The sequence below is a fragment of the Fonsecaea erecta genome (assembly GCF_001651985.1).
Source record: "Fonsecaea erecta strain CBS 125763 chromosome Unknown Scaff6, whole genome shotgun sequence".
Classification (NCBI taxonomy): Eukaryota; Fungi; Ascomycota; class Eurotiomycetes; order Chaetothyriales; family Herpotrichiellaceae; genus Fonsecaea; species Fonsecaea erecta.
In genome coordinates, this window is record NW_017387249.1 from 2,123,689 (window position 1) to 2,136,847 (window position 13,159).

The 13,159-nt window shown below is 52.8% G+C and overlaps 5 protein-coding genes across 5 annotated transcripts; 4 read left to right on the forward strand and 1 right to left on the reverse strand.

The window, feature by feature from the left end:
* Nucleotides 1-1,297: 1,297 nt before the first annotated feature.
* Nucleotides 1,298-2,396, reverse strand: AYL99_07789 (hypothetical protein; the record flags this gene model as incomplete). The annotated part of the gene is made up of 5 exons (XM_018839298.1): nucleotides 1,298-1,684; nucleotides 1,743-1,955; nucleotides 2,018-2,112; nucleotides 2,257-2,319; nucleotides 2,390-2,396. 5 exons carry the CDS (start codon nucleotides 2,394-2,396, stop codon nucleotides 1,298-1,300), a joined length of 765 nt encoding a protein of 254 aa, XP_018692066.1.
* Nucleotides 2,397-2,838: 442 nt separating this feature from the next.
* On the forward strand, nucleotides 2,839-4,011 carry AYL99_07790 (hypothetical protein; the record flags this gene model as incomplete). Its single annotated transcript, XM_018839299.1, has 1 exon — nucleotides 2,839-4,011. One exon carries the CDS (start codon nucleotides 2,839-2,841, stop codon nucleotides 4,009-4,011), a length of 1,173 nt encoding a protein of 390 aa, XP_018692067.1.
* Nucleotides 4,012-4,421: 410 nt separating this feature from the next.
* Nucleotides 4,422-5,783, forward strand: AYL99_07791 (vacuolar protease A; the record flags this gene model as incomplete). Its single annotated transcript, XM_018839300.1, has 4 exons — nucleotides 4,422-4,523; nucleotides 4,580-4,736; nucleotides 4,789-5,659; nucleotides 5,714-5,783. 4 exons carry the CDS (start codon nucleotides 4,422-4,424, stop codon nucleotides 5,781-5,783), a joined length of 1,200 nt encoding a protein of 399 aa, XP_018692068.1.
* Nucleotides 5,784-6,785: 1,002 nt separating this feature from the next.
* On the forward strand, nucleotides 6,786-9,449 carry AYL99_07792 (hypothetical protein; the record flags this gene model as incomplete). The annotated part of the gene is made up of 4 exons (XM_018839301.1): nucleotides 6,786-7,036; nucleotides 7,086-7,138; nucleotides 7,163-7,172; nucleotides 7,226-9,449. The coding sequence occupies 4 exons, from the start codon at nucleotides 6,786-6,788 to the stop codon at nucleotides 9,447-9,449; spliced, it is 2,538 nt and encodes an 845-aa protein (XP_018692069.1).
* Nucleotides 9,450-10,738: 1,289 nt separating this feature from the next.
* AYL99_07793 (hypothetical protein) lies at nucleotides 10,739-13,117 on the forward strand (the record flags this gene model as incomplete). Its single annotated transcript, XM_018839302.1, has 1 exon — nucleotides 10,739-13,117. One exon carries the CDS (start codon nucleotides 10,739-10,741, stop codon nucleotides 13,115-13,117), a length of 2,379 nt encoding a protein of 792 aa, XP_018692070.1.
* Between the last annotated feature and the right edge of the window lie 42 nt (nucleotides 13,118-13,159).

Consider the following 13,159-nt stretch of genomic DNA (forward strand, 5'->3'; position numbering starts at 1 on the left):
TGGAGACCTGGGTGCGGGCAACATGGAAATCGTAGACGAGGCGTTGAAAATGACCATGCGCAACGACACGTTAGGGCACTGAGGAATCGCCGTGATGGTGGAGACCTGGCCCTAAGCAAAATGTTTGTATGAGTGGAGAGGGGAGAAGCGGTACGCAGTTAGATGGATGATGGATAGACCGGGTTGCACACAGGCGAGTTTGGATGCCCCTGGGCCCCGCCAATCATGCTACAGGGCCTGGCCTGGGCTAGTCCGTGGGAGGGCGCCCGTCCCTAAGCATTGGGTCTTGACCCAACGGGGGCACTCAGGTCAACGGTTAAGCTTCCCCACCATGGCCCAATCCAGGCAGCTGAGCAGAAATGGCGTCCATGGCCCATGGAGCGATGCCCCTGCTGCTGCTACCAGAAAAGAGGCTGCCCTTTTGCGGCAGGAACACGCTCAGGGCACGCACATGGCGTTGCGAAACGGTCGCTGCATGCTGCAAGCTGAAAACTCTTCCACCTCCAACCACGCCCGTCTACTGGCCCACTTCTCTATTTTCATCATCCACCAGCACCTCGCTTCTGCAAACATGCAGGGGTCTTTTTCGCGCACCGTTCTCTGGCGCCATGGGCAGAGATTCTGACGGCGTGAGAAACGAGAAATGGGCACGATGCTATGGGCATTGAGTCGACGGCTTGAACTTCCTGCGCTCGGAAGTCTCACACACACACACACCCCCCATCTCAGCAATACGAGATGCACGACGCACGTCAACCACGCCTGAATACACACCTCCTGGATCAACTGTTTTTCCATTCCTCACCTCTATTCCAGCCTCACCAGTGCCACACGCGCACGCCACAACTCTCTGAGACCGGCTGTGCTGACTGCCCTGACGGCTCCCAAGTCCAACGCATAGACGCGGTAATGAGGCTGGGACAAGGTTCGTCCATCCCGTGGACCTGAGAACTCGCCTGATACTCTAGTGGCAGTCACTCAAGTCAAGAATCGGCTCCACAATGATCCGTTCCAGGAGTGAGTCCCGTCGAACTTTGAGCAGTAAAAGACTCGACAAAGGCCTCTACGCCAACCATGACGTGCCACACACATCATCTCATATCAGCTCCAAGAAGCTGCTGAACGTGACCCGACCAATAGTCCCCAGATTCACTCCATAGTCTAATTTCCGTGTGGACAGGACAAGCTGAACGCATCCTGACCCCTGTCCAGCGTGGTTGCCGACCTTGTCGTCATTCCCCATCCTCAAAGAATAACCTACACGGTGCCCTCTGGTTCGGCGATGAACGACGTATGTTCAATCTCGCTCCGCAATAGCCTGGAGACGTTCCTCGACCTCGTCTTCCGTTAACGTCCTGAACTCATTATCCGTGCCTTCAGATCCATCAGGCTTTGGCCCACCCACGATGCCAATCTCCAATTCGCCCTTCTTGAAGTCAACGCTCAACACGGTGCTGAGAGTGCTGATGCCTAGCTCGACCACTTCTTCCCAGCTGCCGGGAGCATAGTCCTTGTTCTTCAGCTTCTTCTCCAGATGATTGAGCGCCTCTTGTTGCTTAGGTCCAGACGCCGTCGCCTTGTACCCGACATAATAGCCTGCCGGATCACACTTGTAAAGTTGGGGGCCATATTCGTCGTCAACCGAGACCAACGTCGTCGCTACACCCAATGGTCGCATGTACGCCTGCAACAGTCAATTAGCCGGGTTCATGCATCTCCTTGTGAAGTTTTTTTTGACGCACCCGTTGGGTATAGACTTGGTTGATATTCGCCAATCGTTTTGCAAGCACATCACAAGGCATTTCATATCCATTCCTGTATCTGAATTCCGCAGCTTCGCCTCGGGCTCGATCGACTGAGGCTCGAGCATCGGCTATTGAGCCGGTCATGACGCATCCGACCGAGGGAGAGATCTTGAAGACATGGGAGACCGAAGAGGGATCAATCAATTTGTCCTGCGGCCAGAGTAAGCAGCTAGAATAACTTCAGGCTTGAATTGGACAGGATTGTTTCGGACCGGCACTTTCTTCTGTGACAGCACAACGGCGCATGTCTTTCCCCTGACTCCCACCGATGTGATGTTGGCTGCAGTGATTGCTTTGAACGCATATTCTGAGTGTAGATGTAAGTATAAGTGAGATCGGTCTCAATCATAGTGGCTGGAGTAGGGAGTCGGAGGGTTTGTCCATTTATTGAAGGCAGGGATTGCGTCGCAACTTGGACTTCAAGGATGTTCAAACCATGGCGGAAACGTACCGACTTGATATAATCGCCCTTGATCTGAGAAGATGGTGATATGTCGATCATAACCTGCGGAGCCTGATGTGAAGAGTGTCAGCTCGGTGTGTCCGACACAGCTACAATGACCCAACGTCAAACATTTACAGACCTGACATCTTGACCACCTTCGACCGAGGTACAATGAACCAATTATGTAGTAAAGCACAGCTGAGCGTCACCCAAGGAATAAAGCTCGATCGAGAGAAGTAGGTGGTGAGTACTTATGTTGGACTTTTGACGACGGATGATGTTCGCAACTCGAGGCCTGTTCAAAGCATGGGGTTTCCAAACGCGCAAGTGTCGCGATGCCTACTGCGACCGGCTTCTCCACTAGCCACTGCAAAAGGGCCCACAAAAGATTTGCACCGCCACTTGTGGCACTGAGAAAGAAGTCCTCTGTGGAATAAAATTCATTTATTGGTCTCGAAGATGAGACTTCAGCTTCCCTGTGAAATCGACGACCTCTTTGAATGGACCGAACCAGGAATTTGATCAGCGTTTCGGCTGAAAGATACTTCGGATAACTCTAGCTCCGATTTCACCACGTAAAGAATCAACATGTCTGGGCCTGGAATTCCAGCTTGGAAGAGACTCGGACTGAAACTGAAGTATGCAAATGAAGACTCAGGTCCACCAACGAGCAACGGTCTTGCTTCAACAATCCACCAAACTGGTGGGAGCTCTTTGACGAATACCCAATCGTCTTTATCAGAAACCCCTCCGAGGAAGAAGCAGAAGACGCTTTCCAAATCCAAACAGGTCCTCGAGTCACCAGCACGCAATCCGGCCTCATCACCTGAGGCCACCAAAGCCACGAAGGACCGGCCAGACAAGAAAGTCAAGAAACAGGTATCCTTCTCTGCTGACGTAAAGCCTTCTGCGTCGACAAGAAGCCTGTCACCCGTTCTGGATGAATCTAAGGAGCAGCGATCCTCGACAAATGTGAAGAAATCGAAGAAAGTTCGACCGAAACCAGTTCTGCCACTTTTACCCAAGTCTAATACTGCGCTGGAATATCTCCATCAATATCACACAGCAAGGTCCAAATGGAAATTCAACAAGAATCGAGAGACGTGGATATTGAAACACATCTTCTCGGAAAGGGATATTCCTCGGGAATTCAATCTTGCTCTGGGAAGGTATATCTACGGATTACAAGGTGCTGGATCCCGTGACAGATTGAAGGCGCAGTGCATGGCGTCATTAGAAAAAGGCGAAGATACTCAACCAGGGAGCGACAGGAATGGCAACATTGCAGGAGAAGACGATGGTGGATATCTTCGACGCTTCAAGGACGATTTGGCAAGTTCAGCCTCTTCGGATTTTGCTGCTACAGGAGACACCGCCGCAGACCTAGGATACCAATCTTGGATTCAGAAGCAGTCGCGCCCAAGGATATTGATGTGGGCGCTTGGCGTTGACACTGATGGCCTCGTCGCGACTAACGGGGTTGAACAAAGGGTCAAGAAGAGAAAGAACAGGACTATGGTTGTCGACTATGATACTTCGAGTTCCACCTCGAGTTCCACCTCGAGTTCTACCTCGAGCTCTAGTGATAGCGACAGTGACAGTGGGAGTGAGAGCGAGAGCGAAGAGACTCCCCCGGGATCTCAACGCCACACCGTGCTATCAAGCAGGACGGAGCCTGGGGACGAAACATCCAGCAGTGGCGATGATGAAGATAGCAGTAGTGAGAGTGACTCGAGTAGCGATGCAGATAGTGAGGTCTAACAACGGCAGCGAATGTATCTATTGCCATCCAACCTCGCAAGTAGTACTTCAGACTGGTAATATTGTTTGCCGTGTTTGCACCCTGTGACCTGGCCGGGCGGGTATCGCGGAGCAACGGCGAGTGGAGCATGTTTTAGCTGGGCGATTGGGAGGGTTACAAGTTTCCCTGGTGCCTGGTGACGGGAGGCGCTGTGGGCGTCATCACTGCCCCGTCGAGAGCACTATTGGGGTCTGACAGCTTGCAACTCACGGGACCTGTTGGTGCGAAACAGTCCAGCCATCCCTCCATCCATCCTCCCCATCCCAACCGACCACTTGCTTCTCTTCTCTCTTCCTCATCACCGTTGCATCTCATCATCCATCCATTGTCTTCCTTCCTTTTCGTGTATTAGCAATTGGTGGTCGTGACAATGAAGAACAGTCTTGTCATCGCAGCAGCTGCGCTGCTGGGTGCCGCCGATGCGGGCATGCATCGTATGAAGCTTCAGAAGGTGCCTTTGTCGGAGCAGCTGGTCAGTTAGATCTCTGATTCTATCTTCTAACCCATCCTCTCTAACATCCATCACAGAGCGCTGCCAACATTGGCGACCATATGCGTGCTCTTCGCCACAAATACACTCAGAAGCCCATCGGTGGCCCAAGTGAGGACATTTTCCGTGACACTTCAATCCATCCTGATGGTGGTCCCCACGATGTTCCGGTCGAGAACTTCCTGAATGCGCAATGTAAGGAATACTGCTGTTCACACGTCCACAGCTGGAATCTAATGAGATGCAGACTTCAGTACCATTGCGCTCGGAACACCGCCGCAGGAATTCAAGGTCGTCCTCGACACTGGCAGCTCCAACCTCTGGGTCCCCAGCACCGAGTGCGGTTCCATCGCCTGCTACCTCCATCAGAAATATGACTCGTCGGCCTCGTCTACCTACAAGAAGAACGGATCTGAGTTCGGAATTCGCTATGGATCCGGAGAGGTGGCTGGCTTCATCTCTCAGGACGTCCTGCGTATCGGAGACCTCACGGTCAAAGATCAATTGTTCGGAGAGGTGACCAGCGAACCTGGTTTGGCTTTTGCCTTTGGCCGTTTCGATGGCATCTTGGGTCTGGCTTATGATACCATCGCGGTCAACCACATCCCTCCCCCCTTTTACAAGATGATAGACCAGGGCCTGCTTGACGAGCCTGTCTTTGCGTTCTACCTGGGTAACACGGAGGATGGCACCGAGTCTGAGGCCACCTTCGGCGGTATAGACCCCGACCATTACACTGGCAAGATGATCAAGATCCCACTCCGACGGAAGGCTTACTGGGAGGTCAACCTCGACTCCATCACCCTTGGCGATGATTCGGCAGACCTTGACAACACCGGAGTCATTCTCGATACCGGCACCTCGCTGATTGCTCTCCCAAGCACCCTCGCAGAACTGCTCAACAAGGAAATTGGCGCCACGAAGGGCTTCAATGGCCAGTACACTGTCGACTGCAGTAAGCGCGACTCGCTCCCAGACATCACCTTCACTCTGAGCGGGTACAACTTCTCCATCACAGCTTATGACTACATTCTTGAGGTCCAAGGTTCTTGCATCAGCAGCTTCATGGGCATGGACTTCCCGGCTCCCACGGGTCCTCTTGCTATTCTTGGTGATAGGTAAGCCATGTTTGTCCCATTTACCAAACAGTTTGATGCTAACATCCTTTTCAGCTTCTTGAGGAGATGGTATAGCGTTTATGACTTGGGCAACGATGCGGTTGCTTTGGCCAGAAGCAAGTAAAACCCTTTTGTTGAATATTGGGACAGTACACCAGATTGCCACCGGAACCTTGGGGAGGGCAGCGGATTCTGAGAATGTCTGTATCTATCCGAAGGTGGGATTGGGATGCATGTTTTCTTTCTCGCACCGACCAACTTAATTGTGTACATCAAGCACCTGTCGTCCAGCCCTGCTTGTAACAGCTGCGCAGGTTCTGGCGCTCTTATCAAAAGCGGTCTCATATAGCTCAATAGTTCAATGGATGAACCCCAGCTGTCCTTCCCCTACTGCGTAGACCCTCCAATCTGGTGATGTAGCGGGACGGGTGGAGTCTCGTGACCATCGGATGATCAGCTATGGTGGTCTTTGTCCCCTGACGGCATTTAGCGGGGCTCAAGCCGAGCGCCTTGGTGCATTGCTGAGGGCTGATTGGCAGCGGTTAGCGTGGAGTGCGTGTTATAAAAGACAGCTTTCCGGACCGGACAGTGGAATTCCCTACCCGTTAGTTACAGTAACGAAGCCGCAATCGAGCTGCGTTGGAGCTCGTCGAACCCATCCATTGATCCCTCAGAGCCATCAGCACCATAAACTGCTTAGGCACCCCCCATTCTCACTTTCTCCATCCCCCAAACCTCTAATTCGCGAAGATCAAACCCTTCCCGTTATTGGACCATTTGCGACATACCCTGCGTGTGCTCCCTCGTATTGACGCCCTTACATAGGTATTTGGCTGCGCACAAGTTCCCACAGAGCAACCGACAGAGTCTGTGCCGACACTTTTTGCATATTTCACCCTTCATTGTTGCAAGGACGCCAATATTCACATATTCGGTCCTCTCTGAGAGTTCGCTACCGCTACACACCGGGCTATCAAAGCGAGGCTCTCGTCGCTTCGACCTACTCCGACCGCCGCTGCGGTACCAGAAGAAACCCCGCTGGGCTCCCTTGCTCGTATCTCGACTTCGACGAGAAAGTCACCTACATGCTCCGATCAATGTCACAGTCGCCTGTACCGCGCTCGGAATGCTATTACGACTACCCAAAAGTCTTCACTACCCTCTTACCGTCACAAAAGTCGAGAAGCGGGTCGGCGAATTTGTCGCCCGCAACGATGACCTATTTCTCTACTCCTACACTACCAAAGTAAAAGAAGGCAGCCGGTACGATGAGGAAGAAAAAGAAGTGAACCGGAAGTTTGTTACCCACTTCCCAAGTACCCTCGAAGGGACAATCAAGGCATGGAGGGTGTGGGAAGGGGACGTCTTAACCCATCCGTGCGTGCACCACGAGACATTATGGGAGCAGTTGCTAACTGGTGCGCAGTGTCGACGTTTGTGAAATAGAAGAGGAGTGCCCCCACACGGTGCAGTTCCTTGGTATGTGCACTAACTGTGGAAAAGATATGACAACGTGAGTCTCTGGCGGTCGCTGAACTTGGAAAGCGTGTGCTGACGGTGGCCAAGCGTGCAGGCAGGAAGTGAAACCACTGATGCAGATCGCGCTCCTATTCGCATGGCCCACGATACACCCCACCTCACCATCAGCAAAGAAGAAGCAAGCCGGATAGACGAAGAAGCGAAACGTCGTCTACTCTCCTCACGCAAACTCTCGTTGGTGGTCGACCTCGATCAAACAATCATTCATGCTGCCGTAGATCCCACGATAGCAGAATGGCAGAAAGACAAAGACAATCCTAATTACGAAGCTGTGAAAGATGTCCGTGCTTTTCAATTGATTGACGACGGCCCGGGCATGAGAGGTTGCTGGTATTATATCAAACTTCGACCTGGGCTCGCCGAGTTCCTGGATCATATATCACAACTCTACGAACTCCACATTTACACCATGGGAACGCGCCAATATGCTCAGCAGATCGCCAATATTGTTGACCCGGATCGCAGATACTTTGGCGATCGCATCCTCAGTCGAGACGAAAGTGGCAGTATGATCGCCAAGAACTTGGAGAGACTGTTCCCCGTGGATACCAAAATGGTGGTCATAATCGATGACAGGGGGGATGTTTGGAAATGGAGTGCCAACTTGATCCGTGTCACTCCCTTTGACTTCTTTGTCGGTATCGGCGACATCAACTCCAGTTTCTTGCCCAAAAAACAGGAAATTCAAACAACGCCGCAAGTAGAGCCCAGCAAACCCGCGGAAAAAATCACAGAGAATGGTGAGCACGGCGAGAACGGCGAGAGCGCGGAGCAGGAATCTAACGGCCTTGCTGAGGACGGGACATCGACTATACAGAATGGTACTTCAGCACTCGAACAGCTAATGGCTATGAGTGGCGGAGACGATCCTGCAGTACGAGAACTGCAGACGAAAGGCCAAGAAGAAATCATTGCGTTACAACTCGAGAGCAAACCGCTACTCAAGATGCAACTCCAGCAGGATGAGAAAGATGAAGCTGAAGCAGCTGCCAATGGCGAGGTAGTGGCGTCGCAATCTACAGACTCAGACTCTAGTGACGACTCGGATTCCACCGAGTCAAACGTTGCGGGTTCAGCGAAACACAAAGCTCGCCACAGCATCCTGAAAAATGACGATGAAGAGTTGATTCACCTCGAGGCAACTCTGACTGCTGTACATAGCGCCTTTTTTGCCGAGTACGACCGAAAGCGGCTGGGAGGCAAGGGCGGTCGAGTCGCAGAACTGACGGGCAAGCGTAAGGCGCCTCTGCCTTCTCAGGACGAGAGTGACGGGCAGTCTGTGGAACTCATGTTTGTGCCTGACATCAAGAGGGTTATGCCGGCCATGAAGCTGAAGGTCTTGTCGGGGGTCAGGATCGTGTTCAGCGGCGTGTTACCACTGGGCACCGACATCCAAAATGCCGATATCAGCACTTGGGCTAAGACCTTTGGCGCCTCCATCACGGACAAGGTCACCAGAGACGTCACTCATGTCATTGCGGCGCGGCCAGGTACAGCAAAGGTCAAACAAGCTGTGAAACGTGGTATCAAGGTCGTCAGTACTTCATGGCTGATCGAGTCTATGCAACGATGGCGCAGACTGGACGAAAGACCGTACCTGCTCGAAGGCGTCGGGAGGCAGAAGCAGGAGATGCCAAGCGAGCTTGGTGACACCCTGGAGAAGTCAAGTATTGTACCAAATGATCTCCTTCTCAGTTCATCCGAAGGGGAGACTACCGGTTTAGACACCGAAGATGATCAGCCCGCACGGAAGAGGCTGAAGTTGGATACCATTAAAGATGACAATACCTCAGCAGCAACATACGAGGACTTGGTCGATGATGGCAGCCCAATCACGATCAATCAAGACGAGTGGGCGGATATCGAGGCCGAGCTGAAGGAGTTCATGGGTAGCGACGCTGAGAGCGAGAGTGACACGGATTCCGTCAGCTCAGCCCTGAGCTTGCGGGAACGGCGCGGAGCCAAGAGAAGAAGAGGAGAAGACGGGAATAATGATACGTTGACGGGTGAGGTGGACAAATCGTCAACAACAAAGAGGAACGGTACGGGGAGCGCTCTCAAGAGGGTCGCCAACATTGACAGCGAACTCGAGTCAGACGCGGCACCCGATGAACAAATCAGGCGAGAGCAACGGGAGGTGGAAGAGGAGCAAGAACGTGAAGAAGAGGAAGAAGAAGATTCCGATGATGAATTGGCACGCGAGCTGGAGCGGGAACTGGAAGAAGCCGCCGAAGACGAGGAAGAAAAGTAGCGAGACAGGGACTGAACCGTCACTTCTGATGTCGTGACTTGAGGAAAGGGGCATTTGGCTTCCGTGTGAGGCTACTTTGATTGCGATTGTATGTTTTGACGACCCCCATAGCGTGGCGTCTGGAAGTAAGTGCAAAGGGATATGGGCATGAACACGAGGATCAGCATCAGCATGACTTACATGGCGCCGCGAGTCAGAGGAGACAATCAAGCACATCAGGGCAGCATGGTAAACGCTACATGCATGGATGTGGCATGGGTGACACAGCTGTCCTGATAACGGGATCTTATGGAAAAAGACAACAGATAAGAAACAGAGTCTGCAATAATTGCTCGATCAGGCTTGATGTCTCATTATCCTCGTATCCCCAACAGGTTGTCGTTGACTGCGATAGACACTGGCATGAATGGTGAGTGCATGATGGCGGAAAAATAGCATCAGAGCCGGCTGAAAGTAGTGCCGATGCCGCTCGGCGTTGCGGTGATGGCAGGGTATATGTTGCGACCAGGCACTCGGTGCTGGCACCACACTTCTTGCGCATCTCTGCGCTCTCTATATCTTCTCTTCCTTCGATCTTCGGTATCAGGGGAGAGTCCATTTTATCTCGCATGTCCTGCAACCTTCGGACTTGGATCACCACAATCCAGACTCGTCATTCGAGCACCATGTCCGCGGACAATGGGGCGAGGCTTGGACGCGAGGATTCAAAAATATCTCACCGGCCAATGCCCGGATTGCAATGCAGCCAGGTTCTTCTGCGAGCAAATGATGTTTCTGCGTTACAAACATTTCTAACTGTCCTAGGATATACCCATCCTTGAGCTGCTCTCGAACTGCCTTTTCGGGTGGAGGGCTTCCCGCCCTCCCTGCCCCCCGAGCTTACTGAACGGTTTTCCTCTTGCCCTCGATGCCTTTCGACGACTCTTCTCGTGTCCTCTCATAGACGTTTTGAGCTGCCTCCGCATATTCAACGCCGGAAATTCAAGCCCTGCAAGACCCTGCATGGTGCGGTACTGATTGATAATTTCGCTCGGGGGTCCAGATTCATCCCACCGATCTGATACGTCTTTCTCGCCCTCGCCTCTGCATGTCAGCCCTGTAAAAACTACCGTCAGTCTTGTTTACCGTTTGGCTTTCCAAGTTCAACCTCCGATGGACAGACTCTGAAGCTCTCTGTCTGCTATAAACCCGACTCCGGCACCCTCTTTCTCCGACCACTGAGTTTCTAGGAATGAACACTCGACAGACGGCCCTTGACGGACCACCCGAACACTAGTCTACGCGATAGCATGTTCGCTTCCACGCAATCTCCTTTGGATGGTGCCCCAGAAATCTCCCATGGTGCGCACTATACGGCTCCTAGGTCCTGGAGCAACTTGAGGAGATGGGGCACTCCAAAGAATCAATCGAATGTCGTGCGCACACAGGAGCGGTCAAGCACCGGTTCAACCAGCGCGACACTGGCTGACAGTTACAACCACTATCACGTCGGGACTGCGCCTTCACGACGACATCATCCAGCGATTCTTTCCGTCCTCAAACATATCATTGTACTTCTGGCTTTCTCTCTCCCGATCATCTTCTTCGCCCTCGTCATCAAGATTCCAAAATGGTACGCCTTCGAGGCCGATTACTGGCAGTCACATGCCTTCACCCACTGCAACTTCAACGGGCTGTTCACGCCCTACGACAAGCCATCCATTAGTCTCTGGGATCCTTCTGGATTCTTCTACATCACCGTCTCTTGGGGAAAGATGGCCTTCTCAACGGCGAAATTCATCGATATCGTGTGGGATATAACCGTTGGGCGTGGGGGCCAAGCTTTCCTTGCCATCGTCACCTTCAAGGTCTCGTCTCAGTACCTGGCCTTGGCTATGCGCGAGGCCCCCGTCTCTTACAACACATTCGAATCCCTCGCCTTTGTGCCTCCAAGCTTGATCAGGACAGGGCGCTTGGCCGCGGATTTGTTGACGAACCGGGGCTGGCGCGCGAGGTTGATCATTGTTTGGATCGTGTTGAGCTCTCTGTTTGTCCTCAGCTTCTCCAGTCTAATCACAGCTATGTCGGGGTACAGCAGCGACATCACCGCGGTCATGCCAGATTATGAAAACGAGTCCATTCAGTGGTCAAATTATCAAGTGGTTCAGTTTGCCATTAACGATGCAGAACGTATTGGACAGCCTGGGCCGATATATATTACGGTGGGAGATGCCTGTGTTCAGCAGGGTTTTCTTGATGACGATGACGATGACGATGATGACAACCAAGATGATGGTGGCGGCTACAGTCATAGCGAAAGTTCATTCCCTGACACGCGTCCCAGTCGACGGGACAATGACGACGGAACAGGCAGCGGGAACTCGAGTCACGGCAAAGTCGATTGGAAGTACGTCCCAGCCAACTGTACCACGTTCTGGCATACTGTCCAATATGTGAGCCTATATGGCCTCAACGGAAACAACCATTCCGAAAGCAACATTACCATAAATGGGCAGAAGCACACAGTTTCCGCTCCAACGCTCAACATCACCACCTCCTACTCACCTGTCGCCCTGTCCACCTTGACAACATACCTGAACACTTTCTCTGAATCTTCGCCACCTGCTCCTGGGGCGTTATCTTCTGTCTCGCAACTTACCGACTTCACCTTCTGGCTGTACGACAATCAAACCTATCCTTTCTCCTATGTCCTGGACAACGCGACATGTCGGTACTCGAGATGGCACAATTGGGGATTCTCATTTCTCTTCCTATTCATTACTTCGTTGCTGCTCGCGCTATGGGCAATTGGCACCTATGCCCTGTGGCTGTACACCTATCTGAACAGCCCTCAAGACCGCATCCCCGGAGAGCACACGACAGGCGGCATCTTCAGATCCAGCTGGACGCTCGTCGAGGCTATGAAGAGAGACGTGGGGCCAGGGGCCGTGACACCGGACATGGCGGAGGGCGAGATCCGTGGATTGGTGAGACGGCCGCCTGGACGTGTAATCCAAGGCGTGGGAAACATCAACAGGGGACACCGACTGATTCTGGGGGAATCCGAGAAGGACGCTGCAGTTTCTCCCTCTCCCATAACTCCTATCCAGGAAGCCCCCATGACGCGCTGGTCTGCTTTCCGCACCTGGTTTTCCTCCTCCACTCGTCTCAAACATCGTTCTACGGTCGGAACATATACACCGGCAAACAGTGTATTTGCACACGCAGACTCAACTTCCTCCTCGACTTCTCGTCACCCGATTCTGCACTCACCCGCTGCGCCAGGGAGGACCATGACGATGAGCTCGCGGATGTCGGGTCTCGCGACTCCTCAGGCGGACTCACCTGTGTCCTTCGGCTTCTCCGCCGCCGCCGAGGCAGATGTCCTGGAGGGCTCCGGCATTGTAACTGGCGTTGATCCTGTGTCTGGCGCCTCAATCGCAACAGGTTCAAATGGCAAATCCCGCCCGAGACTGAGTTTAAGCAGGGTGATCCCGTCGGCGTCACGCACAGCGTCCGTACTTTCACCATCGTCAACGGTCGCAGGCAAGTGGATCTACTCTCCTGATCCGATGTCAGCGTCTGAACAAGCTTCGACGATGACAATTTCTCCAATTCGCGAGGATCGGAAGGACAAGCCGGCTGAAGATGATGCGATCAGGTGGAAGAATGATCTGGGTGACGGCTGAGGACGTCAAACGCGTTGATCTTTTTGCTTTCTTCAAGCGTTG